General features: G+C 39.3%; 1 protein-coding gene across 5 annotated transcripts in view; it reads left to right on the top strand.

Moving 5' to 3' along the window:
* The window catches only part of LOC111579322 (tight junction protein ZO-2-like), a 138,857-nt gene that overhangs the window by 88,434 nt on the left and 30,490 nt on the right, over positions 1 to 19,933 (top strand). For all 5 annotated transcript variants that reach the window (XM_055011574.1, XM_055011575.1, XM_055011572.1 and 2 more), the window contains exons 10-13: positions 1,541 to 1,604; positions 2,092 to 2,242; positions 3,125 to 3,233; positions 12,129 to 12,348. In XM_055011574.1, coding sequence (XP_054867549.1) covers positions 1,541 to 1,604; positions 2,092 to 2,242; positions 3,125 to 3,233; positions 12,129 to 12,348 — 544 coding nt within the window. The remainder of the gene's footprint in view (positions 1 to 1,540; positions 1,605 to 2,091; positions 2,243 to 3,124; positions 3,234 to 12,128; positions 12,349 to 19,933) is intronic.

Below are 19,933 nucleotides of genomic sequence, written 5' to 3'. Positions count from 1 at the left end.
GACAAATAGGGCAAGACAAAAAGTGTTCTTACAGTGTGGTCAAGTATGCCTTGGACTTGACTGCAGAGACTTGTACTTATAAAAGTACGTATAAAATGTGCCAAGGAAGAGGCTGAAAACAAAGCTAACTGTAGCAGATGTCAGGAACCTTAAGATTTGAAGTACTAGAAACAGAAGGAAGACCACTACTGATCTTCAGGCAGAGATTAATGCTTCTAGATCAGAATCTCCAGAATGACCATAAGCAGATGACTGAAGGAACAAGACTTGAAAGGAAGAATAGCTGTTATGAAGCCATTCTTGAGGCTTCAAAAATCCAGAAATGCTTAAAATTTGCCAGGGAGTACAAACACTGGACTGTAGATGCCTGGAAGAAGGTACTCTGGACAGATGAGTCCAAGTCTGAACTCTTCGGTAAGCATCGTCGTGTTTATGTCCGCAGAAAAACTGGAGAATGTTTTGATGCTTAATGCATTGCACCCACAGTGAAACACGGTGGGCATTCCATTAAGGTATGGGGTTCCATTTGTGGAAACGGCATGAGCAAATTAGTTAAAATGGATGGTATCATGAACAACAAGGTCTACCACAATATCTTAGTGCATCATGGAATCCCTGGATTGAGCCTGATTGGTTGTGGGTTCATATACCAAGAAGACAATGACCCCAAGCATACTTCAAAGCTGTGCAGACAGTACTGGACCAAGAAAAAGGAATCTGGAGTAATGGAACTGAGGACTGGCCAAGTCAAAGTCCAGACTTGAATCCTATTGAACAGATCTGGGGTTTATTCAGTTCAAAATAGATGGCACAAAAGTTTCATCCAAAGCAATTCTCTGGGAGCAGCTAGAAACTATTTGGAACTCATTAACAAACGAGATTATGTAAAACTCCATAAAAAGAATGGCAGCAAGAATGCAAGTTGTTATCAGGGCCAAAGGAGGTCATACAAAAACAAGCTTCCTGGTTAATATATGTGAATAAAGACTATTTAGTTGTTGCCGTTTTCTATTAGCCTAATAAATAACAATACAGTTTTTAGTTTGAAACAAGTTTTGACAGATTTCTAAACTATTTGTGTTTTCTTGTTTTTATGACAGGTGGTCTAATACATTTGTTAAGCTCTGTACATTTTAGTCATGAAGCCACACCTACACTTGTTTGGATGTTATGCTTGTGTTAAACTGAAGAATATAAGTCCAATAGTCAGTGCTCTTTAAGCTCTGTCTTTGGTCACTTAGTCCTGATAGAAATATCTGGCTTGTTAGCTGCACAATTGTGTTTATGAGAGACTTTTACAAATGAATTAGGTCTGGTCATTAAATCACATTCAATCATATCATAACATGTCACTACTGACTCTTTATCTGAGCATTTCTAAAATTATTATTAGTGACTTCTCTCTAAACTCTGACAGTCCTTTGAACCAATTGGTAATTTCCTAAGTTTCATTGTCTGTCATTTACTTTTTTGATCTAATAGGTTGTTAGCAGCTATAAACAGTTATTAACAGTACTCCTCCTAATTTTCTTGTCCACAGCTGCTGTAACAACAACACCCAAGATTCTCCTACAACCTAGTCAGGAAGACGAAAAAATATATGGGCAAGTTTTTCTTTTTCTCCTTTTACCATTCTCTATGCTTCTTTCTTTTGTTTCTTTATTTCCCGATTAATTTTTTTGTTAATAACATGAAAATGTTCCTAAGAGAAAACAGTATGCATGTGACACCCTTAATGAATGGTGATCTTCACACCATTCAGTATTTAAATGCACCCATCAACCGATGGTTATCAAACTGATTAAAGTTGCCTGTCTGCATTTCAAGGTGACTGCTTGGGGTAAAGGGAGAATAGAGAAAGAAAAAAATAACATTGAGCAGCAACAAATGATAAACACTGAACAGGTTTGAGAGGACAGCAACTGTAGACCTGAAACATACCAGAGATACCAGCAGGAAGGTACTGGGACATAGAGGACAGAAAGGACAGAACACAAACTACAGGAGAGAATTTATACATTTGCTCTGCACGCTCATGTGAGTAAACCTGGTCAGTATTGTTAAGGGAGACGTGTGTTTCTGCTCCTGTAGGCCAAACACGGTGATGGTAAATTTCCAGAAGGGAGACAGTGTTGGACTGAGGCTCGCAGGAGGCAATGACGTCGGCATCTTCATTGCTGGTGTTCAAGTGGGCAGTCCTGCTGAGGAAGAGGGCCTCCGTGTTGGAGACCAGATTCTAAAGGTAGTCAGACCCACACAGAACCTAGGAACACTGAAATATATTGTACTGTTTCTACTTCCAAAAATGTTGAAAGGGCTGCTATTTTTTTTTTTACATTAACTGAAAAATTACAAAGAATTCTTCCCATCACATTTTCATTTCATTGATTACATATTTCATTCTGTCTAAACCCTTGTCTTTGACTTGCATAGTTCTTTGAACTTGCAAATCTAACTGAGCTACATTGAAATGGTCTGTGGTATAAACCTTTTTCTTGTTAGTTTGATTTAAAGTTGTTGATTTGTTAAACTGTCTGGAGGTTCTGTGAAACTATATGTTCATTTCCAGAATTCAACATTTGTCTTAGTTTATTTTCTTGGTTTAAAATGAACTGCAGTTATCAATTTAAAATGCTGCTGCCGCCACTGGAGCCACTTTGTGCTAGAACGACCACATGTTGTGGTGCTACCAGCAACTTTATTAAATTGTAAGTGCCTGAATTCAATACTAACATGGCCAGCAGAATTTTCAGTAGTATAGAACAAAATAGCCATGACTGTATTTAACATGTATTAATGACACACACAATAAATTTCCATCATGTCTGTTTCCTTTAAAGCACAAAAATCTAGTGTCTGAAGCATTTTAACTCTTTAATATAATGAGTTAAGTTACTCATCATATCAAGTGAAAGGAAAACAAGTTGCTCAAATTAGCCATGTTTCTAAGTTCATAAGCAGTCTTAAAACTGTATAATATTGAAAACCTGATTTCACTGAATTCCTGTGATATGTATCGGTGTCATAAACTTGCGGAGTTTGCACAGAGAAAATTATTGTGTTGTATGTGATATCTAAATAGCAAACAGTCCTAATTGTGGTACCTTTTGCCTGTGTCTTGAAGGTGAACAACGTTGATTTTCAAGGTGTAGTGAGAGAGGAAGCAGTCCTCTTCCTACTGGAGATTCCAAAGGGGGATGTGGTCACAATCCTGGCACAGAGCAAACCTGATGGTAAAACACCCCTTTAGAAACACCTAAAAACCAAAAAGTATGATCACAGTTTTTCTTTTCATACATCAAATAAATCTATATAAAGAATACAGTTGAAATTTGAATAATAATTCAGCCTTTCTGTTTTACCCCTTGTATTTTCATCCCCTAGAAACTTTTGTATTTCATTACCTACTTTATGTCAGAATGTGTAAAGATACCTTATATTTTTAATGAAGGATTACCATCAAGTTCACCACGCACATTTATGCTCCCAAGTAGGTAACTCTTTATTGAAATTACTGTGCTTTTTAAAAATAGCACTACATATCTATGACCTGTTGTCAAACATTTGAGCAATGAGAGCGGCAGGCACAGTAGGATAGTCAGAAAGTACTTGGAGGCAGACTGCCATTCTATTGGTGTTGGTTTTATTTTTGGATTTTTGCTAATAAGATCACGGCACACACCGTCCACTGGAACATATTTATGTATCACAGTCTGACCCTGTGCATGATGTGTTCATGGAAAGCAGTTTTTACCATTTAAAAGTTGAGTTTGACTGGGATTAAAGTTGGAGATATTAAGACATTTTGACCAGTCATAGCTACACTATGACGAGTCCGAATTTTTTATTCCAGACATCTGTCTATCTATTGTCACCTGACCTTTCAAAATAACAGTTAGAGATGTCTGATATTTGGTTATGACTAATTAGAATAGCAGAAGACTTCTCAATAGTCATCATGATTAGTCTGAATTATTGTTCCTGGTACCACTCATGTGAGGCTTCCCATTAGATACTGGTCCAGCAAAGCATGTGAACAGTGTTAGCAGAAGTAATGGAGGCTGTTTTGGTGGATATGATTGCTACATTTCTGTGAAATATGAAGAATTCTTCAGCAAGGAGTTTGTGGAGAACAAGAGCTTCATTAATTAAAGACTTGTGTCTAAAATTTAGTAGAATCAGAACCTCCGGCTGCTCTGACATTGTGGCTAATAAGTTTGTCATATGTAGTTAAAAAAAGTGTTTGAAAAGCAAGACATGTCTGTCTTCTAGTCGCTGTAGCTTCTGACATCGCAGCTACCGATGTCAGCAATTTATTTTCCTGAGTCAAAACTCTAATTCAAGATATCTGGAATTATATGTGGACTGTGCAGAGCTCCAGTTACAGATATATACATAATTTTTACTAGTTCAGGCATATGGGTTCTGTAAAGCGTCTTGAGACAATTTGACTGTAATTGGCGCTATATAAATTAAAAAATTGGATTAGTTCAACCCACATTTTAGACAAAAGGACATCATACATATCATATCCATATATATATATATATATATATATATATATATATATATATATATATATATATATATATATATATATATATATATATATATATATATATATATATATATATATATATACATATATATATATATATGTGTACATATTCCATCACTGTTAACAGAGGGCAGTGAGCTGGAATAGAACCCAGGCCGCTGCATTGGGGATATATATAGCCCCAGTTTATGGGTCGCCCTCTCGAACAGTTGAGCTATCTGGAATATTTTGTGGCTAGAAATGTTTGTTGTGTACTTTTTCACAATAATGTGCTGTCACACTCATACCTCAGAACCATTGTTTCTCTCTCCCTATTTCCTTCACTGTGATGTTTCCATGTAATTATGGAGATACATGCTTGGTCCCCTCAGGATTTTATACCAGATTAGGCTTGTTTTGGTTCAGCCAAGCATGACACATGTAGACAGCCACACAGAGCTGTTCAACAACACATTGGGTGATAGAGAGCAACACAATCTGTGTTATGTAATGAGAACATTGGCCTCTTTGAGCTTGGGGCTCTGAAAAAGGGCTTTAGCCTTTTTTATTGGGGGAAAAATGGAGCTAAAGCACATAATACTATGAAGCAGAGCACTGACCTGACAATTAAATTGTGAACTCTTCACTGCATTTATGAAAAAGAAAGAAGTAAGAAGAAAAAACAGTTGCATTGTTTTGTCCCCCATGCCATGATTTAGTCATGAAAGTAGCCTTTTATTTAGACAGCCTAGTTATTAAAAGCATGAATCAAATAAAAATATATGTTGTTTATGTGTATGAGTGCATAGCAAATTATGGTTGTATATTTTCAAAAAACATAATTAAATGATCTGCCATTATTGAAGGACCTTTTTCACCCCAGCAGTTCCACAAAACAGAATGTTTCTCATTCACCCAGAGCTGCCATGCATGTGTAGGGGTAAGAAATCATATTGATGCAATATTACATTATAACTTACACATAACAATGTTACCTGATGCAGTCTGTAAGAAATATTGACATAAAGTTGGATGGGTTAATTTGGATGACACTTATAATTTTAACAGGTAATTTACTTTATTTGAATACAACCATGATTTTGAGAAAAAGCTAACCTCAGCAAAACTTTAACATTTTGATGCTATCACAAGTGCCATAAAATGTTTCAGATATACCAAAAACATGTTATTTGGTCATCCTTTTTCTTTACACAATGTTTATTTGAATGTTCTCAACAACCTTGATAAGGGAGTGGTTTTGTCTGTTATAGTAATATTTGAAGGTACAGTGGAGGGCTGCACAGTGGTGTAGTGGTTAGCACTGTTGCCTCACAGCTAGAAGATCCCTGGTTCACCTCCTGGCCTGGGCCTGGGATCTTTCTGCATGGAGTTTGCATGTTCTCCCTGTGCATGCATGGGTTTTCTCCAGGTATTCTGGCTTCCTCCCACAGTCCCAAAAACATGCTGAGGTTAATTGGTGATTCTAAATTGTCCGTAGGTGTGAATGTGAGTGTGCCTGTTTGTCTCTATATGTAGCCCTGTGATAGACTGGTGACCTGTCTAGAGTGTCACCTGCCTTCACCCTGAGTCAGCTGGGATAGAGTCCAGCCCCCACCGACGCTAATGAGGATTAAGCATTGTATAGATAATGGATGGAAGTTACAGTGGTATTCTCTACTAATTTTTTGTTTCGTCTGTCCACACTCAAGTGCAATTGTGAAAGTTTAATCTGTATTTGTTTACACTGACTGGTGTGAATCCACATAACGCTCTGCAATCATTACCCCTCCAAGGCTGTTAGGAGAACTTGATACAGGCCTAGCCACTGTGGTTTCTTCCATATCTTCCATCTGTAGTCTTTCACCACAATTCAGTCCTCTGATTTAAGATCATGGAGAGTCAGGGTCCTCATACCTTTTTTTAAGGTTCTGAAATACATGTATCTCATCATAAAATGTGTGCAATAGCGATATCTACATAATTGTGCAGGGGAGCCTGTTTGCTATGATGCATCATCAGGTGACACAAATCATTATTAGTATTTCTGCTTCTAATGGTTAATTGTAACACTATTCTGTATGGGGTGTCTGTCTTTCTTGTGGCCCTATACCTGTATTCATGGGTCAGTCTTCTAAAAAGTATTTCAAAGAGCCCAAGGCTCTTACCATTGGTCTCATTTCAGTTCAAACCAAGGGGAAGGTGGTTCTCTAATTCAGCCCAATTTCAGCACAGCATTCAGCTTGCTATTAAGTGTGCCATTTTCTTTTCCACAGCTCCTTTTCTTGCTGGGTGATAGACAAATGGTGGTAGAAGTCAAAGGGGATGACTCATCTCTTATGCTGTGTGGACAAAATTTGTTTCATTGTCTCTACTAAGTCTCTCTCTCTCTCTCTATAGACACACACACATCTTTTTAAAGTTATTTTTGTGGCCTTTGTGGCTTTATTTGATAGGTCAGTGACAAGGCAGACAGGAAAGTGGGGAGAAGAATAGGGGGAAGACATGCAGTAAAGGGCTGTAAGCTGGAATTGACCCCAGGCCACTGTATCAGGAACTGTAGCCGCTGTTCATGGGTCACCCACTCAACCAGGTGTGCTATCTGGGCACCCGACCACATGTCTAATATGACATGTGGATGCTTTTTTCATTCACTTGGTGTCAGTTCAATGAGGTCCATTTGCAGATGGTAAAAGAAACCTTCAGGAGGGGCAATGTGCACTTTGGGGAATTTGTTGCCCCCTTTCAACAATGAGTTTGCTCAAATGACACAGAGAATCCTTTTTTGTACCAATATCTGTTCATTACTGTTTGCATTTCCCCTTTTGACACAGTGATTCCTCCCATGTGTCATTTTGGCATAGAAAGGAAACAGATATTCAGGTAAGCAGGGGTTGCTGGGCCAAACCACATATCAACTCTAAGCTAAGCATTAGCTTCATTCCAGGAATATTTGTCATCTGGTGTAGCTCTGTTCTATTCTGTTGAGCTGTTGGTGTGACTACATCTTCTAAAACAGGAAACTGTAAATAGGAGAGAGTTAATCTCTATGTGCCTTTTGTTGCTTCGTCTACCTTTGCATTTCCCCTGGAAATTGGAGCAGTTTGTGTGTGCATCACATTTGCATGTCACAAATGACTGCGGAGGTAGCACAGCTTCAGGAAGGTCAGACACTCTTTTTTGATGTGCTATTGGTTTGTTCGTTGATGTGAGGATTTGTCTTTGTTTCCATACAGTGTACTAATCATGTACCACTTCAAAAGAATAGAGACTACAGAGACTACCTATATTAATAGAGACTATTAGTATAGATAATTGCAGTTCTACCTTCTGCCAATTTACAGGTCTCAGTAAAAACATTCAACTCTGCTGCACGTGCAGAGAATGGAGAAAGGAGTGGTCCTGCTTTTCATATGGCGTGCTGTATTGCAACCACAGCATGAATTTTACAAGTGGCAGGATCACATGAGAGTGAGCCATCTACTGACTGCTCTAAATCTGCATTGCACTGTCGCATGTCTTGCAGTCCAAGCCTGGAGCTGCAAACCTGAGTTAGAGCTGCAACACAATCATGTGTTTCACCTTCTTGTGCTGTCAGAAGGAGTGAAGCTGTGTCAGGCACTGTGCAACATGTAACAGTGACTACATGTGGTACTAAAAATGTCAATGCCTGGTAAACCTACCAGGTCAGTGGAGGTAAACCCAGCATTTTCTTCTGCTGCCATTGCTCTCAGGCAGCTGGGAAGCACAGCTGCCACTGATCTAACCTGGATGAAAACCTATTCAGGGAATTGTTTTTCCCCCCAAGTTGTTGTAGCAAATCAGATGCCATTGTACGATTGCCAGCCATGACAACCCTGGACATGCAAATAACAAAGCATGACTTACTTAAATCAAGGACTCAGCAGCTTCTTCTCCCCTGCTCTGGACCTCTGGGACTGTCACCAGGGCAACCTCCTGATAGCACCTTTGATTGACAGACGTTCACACAGCTAAGATGCCAAGTAGCATCCCAGACCATTGTTGGCTGTTATTCATACAAAATGCCACACACGACCCAAACCTACTTTTGGACTGCAAAACATAGACCAATTGTCAGCAAGCTGTAATGTCTTTGCCCTTGGGGTCGGAGGTCCAGGAAGGCATACATTCAAAGACCATCACAGTACACTAAGACACATGAGATATCTCCAACCCTCACACATAGCCCTACACCTACTTTTTTCATTTCTTTTTTAACTTGTGTAGCGACATACTAAACACAAAGTCTGTATAATGTCTCTGTCAAACTTTTTATGTCTGCAAGTACACAAAGATCCTAAATACATTTTATCATCTCACCAGGTCCCTTAGAGTTCACATGGAGACCTTCTCAGATGTCCACGATCAGCCCAAAATTTGTATCGTATGTTGTGACTACACTATAAGGGCGATAGTGTGCATGACCAGCAGTAGACTACATTCATACATCCTACTGTGCATGTGTGGAACATAACCCTCCAAGCAGACTCCCATGGACTGGGAAAGTGCTATATTAACAGCAACTATGCATCTGTGGGTGTCCCCAGCTGTCTGTGTGCACCTCTGCAGAAGTTAAATCAAGGCTTAAAGAGGTAGGGGTGGAGGATGGAGTCATAGGTCAGCAATAGGGTTTTCACCCAGGGAACCGGGGTTTGTGTCCCCTGTAGAATCATTATTCTTCAACATAAGTTTAGGGTGGTTAGATTTTGGAAAATAGCACAGTAAAGGTTGAAATACGACCCATTCACAACATGTTTGAATCTCCTCCAATTTCTGGATTACCAGCGTGACGAATCTCACTTTCATTTAATATATGATTGGTTGGCTGAAAAGGAGTGACAGTAAAGCAATTGCATGAATGACGAATATCTGTTGGTTGATATTCATTACCCTACATACAGTATATTACATATAATAGAAGTATATGTTTTTGGTGACAGTATTAAATTCCATTTTTATTGCAATATCTGGATCTGGTATTACCTGTGCAGTGCAATTATTGTAAAGATAATAACATATCTATGCAATAATATGTTATTATTTGCACACTACATATCATTCCACAGGAAATTGAACTAGAGCTTTGTAATTATGCTTGATACATATCTGTACATACCACTGTAATAATATTATGATGAAAAATCAAACTTCTGCAACCCTTACCAATTTCTTCACCCAATTTCACCCTCCTGCTTCTCAGTTAAAACTATTGTTTCATAACGTTGGCCTACTGCATGTCGATATCATCAAACTGCTAGTATCATCAGGTGATAATACTAGCAGATGTATGAAAAATTGGATGTATGAAAAATGTATTTTTAAAAAAACTGTTTCTTTTCATTCCAATGATTCAAAGGTTGTAATCAAAGTGTGGCCATCTGTGTACAGTCCTAGACTCTGGGTAGACTCTGAGTGGCACAAATCATCATTAAAGATAGTTAGAGTGATTATGATTGGCGTGAGTGAATGTTCATCAAGGGATTGTGGATCTCAGGATCAACTGTGTCAGGATTAGTGTCCTGCTCAATGATCATATAGGGTCACTGAGGGAAATGTTGGGATTCCCACTGATGCATCATTAGCCAGAAGGATTTGAGAGAAGTGCTTGTTCTAATGAGACTATCTAACTTGACAAAACTTTGCCCCTACAGAGTATACACCCGAAACCTTAAATATATAGTGCCTTTCTACTTTCAAACCAGTCTGACATTTCAGCAGTGCAATTAATACTAAAAACCTAATAATATCCAAATATGTGTCAAGGCTCTAAAGGTCAGAAACATTTTCACAGTGCTGTATAGTCCAAAATCATTGCAACATCAAATTGATTCAGAATATGGTGGTCATCATTTGTCTAAACCTCATGCTAGTATTTCACTGTTTGCACTCCACTCCAAAAGTATTGGAACAGTGAGGCCATTTCCTTTATTTTTGCTGTAGACTGAAAACATTTGGGCTTGACATCAAATGATGAATATGAGACAAGAGATCAATATTTCCGTTTTATTTCCAGGTATTTACATCTGGATTTGACACACAACTTAGAAGATAGCATTATTTGTAAAGGAACACCAAAATTTTAGGTGAGCAAAAGTATTGGAACAGATGGACTAAAAATAGATTAAAGTGAATAAGACTTAGTATTTAGTTGCAAATCCTTTGCTTGCAATAACTGCAACAAACCTATGACCCACTGACAGCACTAAACGTTTGCATTCTTTTATGCTGCTTTTCCAGACTTTCACTGCAGCCTCTTTCAGTTGTTGTTTGTTTTGGGGGGTTACTGCCTTCAGTCTCCCCTTCAGCAGGTAAAATGCAGCTCTATAGGGTTGAAGTCTGGAGATTGACTTGGCCAGTCTAAAACCTTCCACTTCTTGCCCCTGATGAACTCCTTTGTTGTTTTGGCAGTGTGTTTTGGTAATTTTCTTGCTGCATGATGAATGATCTCCCAATCAGTTTGGTTGCATCTTTCTTTAAAGTGGCAGACAAAATGTTTCTGTAGACTTCTGAGTTCATTTTGCTGCTGCCATCATGTGTTCCATCAACAATGAAGATGAATGAGTCCATCTCAGAAGAAGCCATGCAAGCCCAAGCCATGACATTATCTCCACTGTTTCACAGATGAGCTTGTATGTTTGGGATCATGAGCAGATCCTTTCTTTCTACAAACTTTAGCCTTTCCATCACTTTGGTAAATGTTCATCTTTGTCTCATCAGTTCATAAAACTTTATCCCAGAATTTCTGAGGCTGATCTCTGTACTTTTTGGAAAATTCCAGCCTGGCCTTCCTGTTCTTCTTGCTAATGAGTGGTTTGATCTTCTGGTGTAGCCCCTGTACTTTGTTCATGAAGTCAAACAGTAGATTGTGATACCTTCACTCCTGCCCTCTTGAAGTTGTTGTTGATGTCACTAACGGTTGTTTTAGGGTCTTTCTTTACAGTTCTCACAATGTTTCTGTCATCAACTGCTGCTGTTTTCCTTGGTTGATCCATTTGACGTCTGTCACTTAGTACACCAGTGGTTTCTTCTTCAGGACGTTCCAAATGGTTGTACTGGCTATAGTCAATGTTTCTGCAATGGCTCTGACTGATTTTTCATCTTCTCTCAGCTTCACGATTGCTTGTTTTTCAGCCATAGACAGCTCTCTGGTTTTCATGTTGGTTACAGCTCTAACTATAGATGCAGTCTGCACAGGCAAAAGCCAAATCTGAAACTAAACGTAGACATTGAGCGCTATTTATTGTTTGAATAATCAATGTAATAGGACACACCAGGGCAATAAAACACACCTGTCAATCCAATGCTTTTTCTCACATGAAAAATCTTCTAAGTTGTGTATCAGAGCCAGATGTAAATACCTGGGAAAAAAAGGTGAAATATTGATCTCTTTTCTGATATTCATCATTTAATGTCAAACCCAAATGTTTTCAGTCTACAGCAAAAATAAAGGGATTGGCCTTACTGTTCCAATCTTTTTGGAGAGGAGTGCTGCTGCCTCACATCTTCTTTTCCTATATTCACCTCTCTATTAAATCCCTCCTTCTCTTTATCTCCAACTGTTTTGTCTGTATAGTCTATAACGATATCTTGGCATCGGGGCGTGGAGACTCCTTCTTCATCCGCACCCATTTTGAGTGTGAGAAGGAAACATCTCAGAGCCTGGCCTTCAGTCGTGGGGACATCTTCAAGGTGGTGGATACCCTGTATGATGGTAAACTGGGCAACTGGCTTGCTGTCCATGTTGGCAAGGACAAGCAGTTGCTGGAAAAGGGTATCATCCCTAACAAGAGCAGGTAGGTTCTAGACTAAGATAACAGGCTTTTCACTCTGCCTTTGATTACGCACATTACTGACTAGTTTCAGTTACATAAGCACATGCAGTGGTGGAAAAAAGTTTTCGTACATCCTTAAAATTTTACACAATCTCAAATATTATCATGCAATATTTTTGGAAAAGTCTTTTTTTTTCAAAATGTGTGGCTGCATTAGACAGACACAAACAAATACAAATGAAATTTTTTGTTTATCGTTTATGAGAAAAACTAACAAAACTAAATTCTTGACAGTTTCAATATGTCAGTTCTCAACATTGTCGGTATCAAAGTCAACAAGTAACAGAGAATGTATTCAAAACTGAACAAAAAATAAATAAACCATCACTAAATTAGTATTTAATAGTCCTGCCAGTAGCACACAGCTAGAGCTCTAATTCTGGCTGGATGTTCCCCACCAGCATTTCATACTGTTGAGGGCTAATCTGGTTCCATTCTTCTTGAATTACTGCTTTTAATTCTTCCAAATTCTTTGGTTTACGCTTTGAAACAGACCTTTTGATAATCCACCACAGATTTTCAATGGGGCTCTTGTCCGGGATTGAGCTGGCCACTCTAAAACCTGGATGCTGTGCAGCCAAGTTCTACTGGATGTGTAGCTAAGGACATTGTCCAGTTTTGACCTCGACAGAACAGTGCACATGCAGAAGAAAGGATGTGGGTTTGGAGAATGGCACAATACTTGGCAGAGTTCAATGTACCATCACAGACAGTGAGATGACCAACACCAAAAACACTCATGCATCCCCAAACCATGATACTTCCGCCACCATGCTTGAAAGTAGGTACATGCTGGAGATAATGCTTCACCTGGCCTTCTGTGTAGCCTCACATTAGCAGCAGGAAGATAAAGCTCAAAACTGGACTCCTCTGACCACAGAATCTTCTTCCACTTCCTGGCTGTCCACTTCTTGTGTGCTTGGGCCCAACAACACCGGACTAACCTCTGTCTCTCATTGATCAGGGGTTTCTTGACAGCCTTGTATGACCTTAAGCCATGATCTAAAAGTCGGCCACGTACAGTGCAGGTGGAACACTGGACACCAGTTTGGTTTGACCACTCCTGCTGAAGCTCCTGTGATGTCATTTGGTGGTTTTGCCTCCACATGTGGATCAGGATGTGGTCATTTCTTGCTGAAGAAACTCTTGAACGTCCAGATCTTGGTTTGTTTTCCAAGCTGTTGGTTGGTCTGTATTTCTGCAGTGTATCCAACTGCTGAAAGACTGCATCTGCACTTCCTGGCTATCTGGCGGCAGCTGTACCCTTCCTGATTTTCAATCTGTATCTTCAGGCGTGTTTCTTGGTTTAGCCATTTTTGTCTCTGAAGAACTTTCAAATGTGCTGGCTTTATATCGACACAAAGCACGGCAACAAAAATTGTGTCTTTTCATAAAAAGAACAACCTTCATTAGTGAATCACTGCTGCCAACATGACCCAATACTCAAAATGTCTTATGTGCCTTTATGGAACCAATCAATTTTAAGTTTTGAATGGCTTTTCTAGGATTTGTTTAGTATTTTGGCTGTGACTGTACGAAAAGAATTTACACTTGAAGACCTAAGAGTCATTCTTGATGCAATATTTCACAAATGCATGGAGTGTCTGAAAACGTCTTCCCACCACTGTATGCCAAATCAATGACATATGGTACCTTTCTTGCATGCTCTGGTAGTGTAGTGGACCTAGCTCTACACTGTGTTGTGTGAAAGAAAGGACACCTGCAGTCTCAGCAACAACCACTGTGGAGCTCACAGCTCTCCCTGTTGTACATGCTGTCTGTGTCTACATAGCTAGAGAAAACATTACAAGAGTTTCTTTCACATACACACGTGGACAATATTGTTGGTACCCCTCGGTTAATGAAAGATGAAGGTAAAGCCTATAAGACCATCTCCAAGCAGCTTGATGTTCCTGTGACTACAGTTGCACATATTATTCAGAAATTTAAGATCCATGGGACTGTAGCCAACTTCCCTGGACATGGCTACAGGAGGAAAATTGATGACAAATGGAAGAGACGGATAATACGAATGGTAACAAAAGAGGCCAGAACAACCTCTAAAGACATTAAAGATGAACTCCAAGGTCAAGGTACATCAGTGTCGGATCACACCATCCGTCGTTGTTTGAGCCAAAGTGGACTTCATGGGAGACGACCAAGGAGGACACCATTGTTGAAAACAAATCATAAAAAAGCCAGACTGGAATTTGCCAAACTGCATGTTGACAAGCCACAAAGCTTCTGGGAGAATGTCCTATGGACAGATGAGACAAAATTGGAACTTTTTGGTAAGGCACATCAGCTGTATGTTCACAGACGCAAAAACGAAGCATATCAGGAAAAGAACACTGTCCCTACTGTGAAACATGGAGGAGGCTCTGTTATGTTCTGGGGCTTCTTTGCTGCATCTGCCACAGGGTGTCTGGAATCTGTGCAGGGTACAATGAAATCTCATGACTATTTAGGTATTCTAGAGAGAAATGTGCTGCCCAGTGTCAGAAAGCTTGGTCTCAGTCGCAGGTCATGAGTCTTGCAACAGGATAATGATCCAAAACACACAGCTAAAAACAGCCAAGAATGGCTAAGAGGAAAACATTGGACTATTCTGAAGTGCCCTACTATGAGCCCTGATCTAAATCCTATTGAACATCTGTGGAAGGAGCTGAAACATGCTGTCTGGAGAAGGAACCCTTCAAACCTGAGACAACTGGAGCAGTCTGCTCATGAGGAGTGGACCAGAATAGCTGCTGAGAGGTGCAGAAGTCTCATTGACAGTTACAGAAACCATTTGATTGCAGTGATTGCCTAAGAAGGTTGTGCAACAAAATATTAAGTTAAGGGTACCATCATTTTCGTCCAGGCCTGTTTCATGAGTTTATTTTTTTAAATAATTCTGTTAAACCACGGTTCAAAAGCAATGTCTGATTTTCATTGGTTCATTTTCATAGAATTTTTATTTATTATTACTTTTGTCAGATTCAAATTATTTCTGTGACCATTGTGGGTTTTTCTTTCATTAACCGAGGGGATACCAACAATTTTGTCCACGTGTGTACATTTGCTGTAACAGTCAGTCAAGTGCCATGCCATTCAGCGGTGATCATTTCTCTCCATCTAATCTGATCTTTTGCCTTCTGAATGGTGACTGTTGCCCTTTTGATGAGTAGCTATTACACATAAATAAATGAAAATACTAAATAGAAATGAATTCATAAAAGGCAAATTAACTCAACATATTGTACTGACAAATACCTGAAATGATGGAGAAATAATACAGTTGCAAAGTTTCTATCATGAATACTCTGTCAGCATCTGTGCAACATAATTTTCATTTTATTATTATTTTAAATCTTATATATGCTTTTGATCCCGTGAGGGGAGGTTCTCTTTTCATAAATGCCCCTTCCTCTGGACTGAATACGTCGTCTCCATACAGCATGTGAACTGTTTTTCTCATGATACCCGTTGGCTGCTTTGATATCGACCTGATATCTACAGGATCTCTGACTCCCCAGCCTCTACTGCAAGTATCATTTAAGTCAGGGGTGTCAAACTCATTTTAGTTCAGGGGCCACATACAGGCCAATTTGATCTGAAGTGGGCTGGACCAGTAAAATCACAGTATAGTAACCTATAAATAACAGCTCCAAATGTTTCCCTTTATTTTAGTGCAAAAAAGTACAATCTGGCAATGTTCACATTTAATGAACTATCTTTTAACAAAACATTATGAACAACATGAAATTTCTTTAACAACAGTAAGTGCAATTTCAACAACATTAAGCCTCACGTTTACACAGTACAACTTATAGATCACAGTTTATCTACAAAGGCACAAAATATTTAGTCACAGCTATCTGGAACTGAACAATATAGTATTTATTTTATGATCAAAACAACTTGTCAAGATCTAGAGATTATTTTAAATTTACATTCATTTCCACATCTGTGTGGTAATCCTGACCACCTGAACTGACACAACAAACAAACTAAATGGGAACAATTAAGGAAGAAGGTGAAGTTATCCACCCTCTTTGTAAATGTTTAAAATTTATACATAAAAGTTGTGGCAGTGTATGAACAACAGGATTCAATTTAACCAAACTCTGTTGTACTGAAGCTGCTTACTGACATTATATTGCAGTGTTCAATGTCTTTAAATGTTTCCACAGTAAGGATTCATTTTAACAGAACTATTATATTCTGTGGGGTGCAAAAGTGTCTGAAGCAGCATTTTACATTAAGTGGCTTACTCACTGTTTAATTTGCTCCTGAAACTTTACATCTTTTTTTACACTTTGCTAAGTCATCCCACGGGCTGGATTGGAACCTCGGCTGGGCCGATTTTGGCCTGCAGGCCATATGTTTGACACCTCTGATTTAAATAAATACATGATGAACCGCTGCCTGATAGCACCAGCTTCCTGTTTACATGCAACGTAATTCGACGTCACCACCAAGCTGATGGCAAACATGAACTGGAGTCTAACTTGCCACGGATCCGGAGATTACAGACTCAAATTACAAATTATTTCTGATCCTTGCTGCTCTGTCTGTTTTATCCGTGCAGCTCTGGTGGCATTCTCAATAATTGCCAAGCCCCAGTTGCAGCCCTGTCTACCCCATCTTCATCTGACAGGATGCCTAAAATGGGACAAGACATTACCTTTAACTTCTCCAGTCACTGCCAGCACTGTTTTCTTGGTTCACATAATCAGCATCATGGACCTACAAAACATTTTTTCCATGCCCCTTCATCCTAGTAGGATCGCTAATAAGGACTTCACCATCAAATTGTTCAGACAGAGATGCTGTATCATCCTTTTGCTCCTGATGTCAGGGAATATCCAACTCTGTCCATTTCTGGCACTTTTGACTACTCACATCGTGATAGTTCTGCAAACAAATCTATATATTCTGGTGTATGTTTGTTAACTTTTCAATGTTGTTGTAATCCTAAAAGTCTTGGACTAATGCATTTAAACATACATAGTCTCCTCTCTAAAGTTGCCGAGCTTACTGCATATGTTCACACTACAAATCCTGATATCCTTGTTATGTCTGAATCTTGCCTTATGAAATCCATCTCCAATTCTGCTGTCTCCATCTTTGGCTACAATATTTTTCATCAAGACAGAATTTCCAAAGGTGGGGTTGCTATCTGTTGTAAGGATAATTTACAGTGCTCTTAAATCACCTCAAAATCTGTTGCTAAACAGGTTGAGTTAATACTTCTCAAAATGACTTTATCCAAAAATTTCTTTATCACTGTCACTGGTTGTTACAGACCAGCTTCTGCTCCTGCCTGTGAAATAATGAAGTTAAATAATTGCCCCTCACATCTCCTCTCAGTTTATCATGTTAGAAGACTTGAACTGGGATGTGTTTGACCCTCCATCATCTCTACAGTTACAGCTGGATGCATTAAGCTTATTCCAGATTGTGCAGGCCCCTACCAGATATAACACAAAGACCATGGAATCTGGTACACTGATTGACATTATCCTGACCAACAGGCCAGAGAGGTATACATCCAGTATGTTCTGCCAGAGCCTTAGTGATTATAGTCTGTGTTCATAAGGACATCGCCTCAAGAAACCCATCTGTGATAGTTTTAAAATGCTTTCTGAAAAACTTAAATGAGCAGGCTTTCTTGTATGACTTAGCACATGTGGACTGGCACAGAATCAGGCTCATCTCTGATGTTGAAGGGGTTTGGGCATAATTTAAATCCTTATTTACTGCTGCTTTAAACAAACATGCTCCTCTCAAAAAATTAATAAAAAATAAATAAAAAACTGCCTCAGCCCCTGGTTAAATCCTGATTTGACTGAGCTTAGTTGCCAAAAACACAACCTATGGCATAGAGAAAAGACCTCCAATAAGATTTCTGACTGGCATTCATAAAGAGCTTTAAAAAAAAAAATTTACTCAGTCTATCAGATGGGCTAAGGCAATCTATTTCAAACAGCAACTGACTGCTAATGGCCCTTACGCCCGAAAATTTTGGAATACCATCAAAAACAATGGAAAACAAAAATATGAACCATGTGATGGTTTTGTTGTCATAAACAAATCCAAAATGGCGGACCACTTCAACAGACACTTTGCTAAAGCTGGGTGTGCCTATGAGGACACTACACCTACTTGTTCTCCTGTCAACCTAGCATCCATCACCCACTCATCTCCCTCAGGTTTTCCCTCCTTCTCTTTTCAGTCAGTACAGGAGTCTGAGGTACTTGGGGAGCTGCTCCATCTAGAAATTCATAAATCTGCTGGACTGAATACATTAGAGCCACAATTTTTAAAGACAACAGCTCACGCCATTGCAGCACCAATCACCTGCATTTTAATCTGTCTCTACAAACTGATGTGTTCCCGAGGGACAGGAAATCTGCTGCAGTCACCCCACTTTTTAAAGGGGAGGATAACTCAGATTTAAACTGCGACAGACCCATCTGCATTTTGCCCAGTCTCTCCAAAATACTGGAGAAGCAGGTCAACAAGCAGCTTATGTGCCATCTGGAGACTTAGTATGTCCTTAACCAGTACCAGTCTGGCTTTAGATCCGGACACAGTTGCATCACCGCTACACTTAAGGTCCACAACAACATCATATCTGTCATTGACAAAAAGGAGTACTGTGTAGCTCCATTTGCTGATTTGGCAAAGGCTTTTGACTGTGGGCTACAAAATACTGCTGGACGGACTAAGAGAAATTGGACTTTCTGAGAACTGTCTGGCCCGGTTGAAGAGTTGCTGTTCTGGTTGTCTACAGTCAGTGAGGGTGGAGGGTCAGATCCTCCGCCCCTATCCAAAGCTGTCCCACAAGGAACCAATTTGGGTTCTACACTATTCAATATTGTCAATAAGATTTCCCTTGTCGCAGATGATTCTCATATACATCTGTATGCTGATGACACCATTATTTACACATCTAGTTCCTCTCTGACTATTGTACTACCTTCACTGCAGGACAGTTTCATGAGCATCCAAAGCGCTCTCCAGTCTCCATTTAGTTTGTAAATACAAAAAAAACTAAATGCATGGTTTTTAACAGAAATCCCCCCCCCCCCCCCAAAAAAAAAAAAAAAAAAAAAAAAAAAATTTAAAATTTCTTCCTTGGATGGCTCTGAGATTGATAATGTCAAAAGCTATAAGTATCTTGGTATCAGGCTTGACAGTAAACTCTCATTTGATACTCATATAAATGCACTGCTCACAAAGGGCAAATCTCGTATTGGTTTTCTTTACCGTAACATATCCTCTTTTACACATTCCGCAAAACAGCTTCTGGATAAAATGACACTACTCCCAATGTTGGATTATGGTGATGTAACCTACAAGTCTGCCGCAGAAACTCTCCTTCACAAACTGGATGTTATTTGTCATGCTGCTATCTACTCCGTGACTGGACCTCCATTTAGCATTCACCACTGCTGCCTATATTCTCTGTTGAACTGACCTTCACTTCACTCTCACAGACAAACTCACTGGTTTCTGTTTGTTTACAAAACTGTCATTGGGAAAACCCCGTCATATC

This window comes from Amphiprion ocellaris, chromosome 6, assembly GCF_022539595.1.
Source record: "Amphiprion ocellaris isolate individual 3 ecotype Okinawa chromosome 6, ASM2253959v1, whole genome shotgun sequence".
Lineage (NCBI taxonomy): Eukaryota > Metazoa > Chordata > Actinopteri > Pomacentridae > Amphiprion > Amphiprion ocellaris.
The sequence above is the reverse complement of the archived record's forward strand: the minus strand, read 5'-3'. Positions and strand labels throughout refer to the sequence as shown.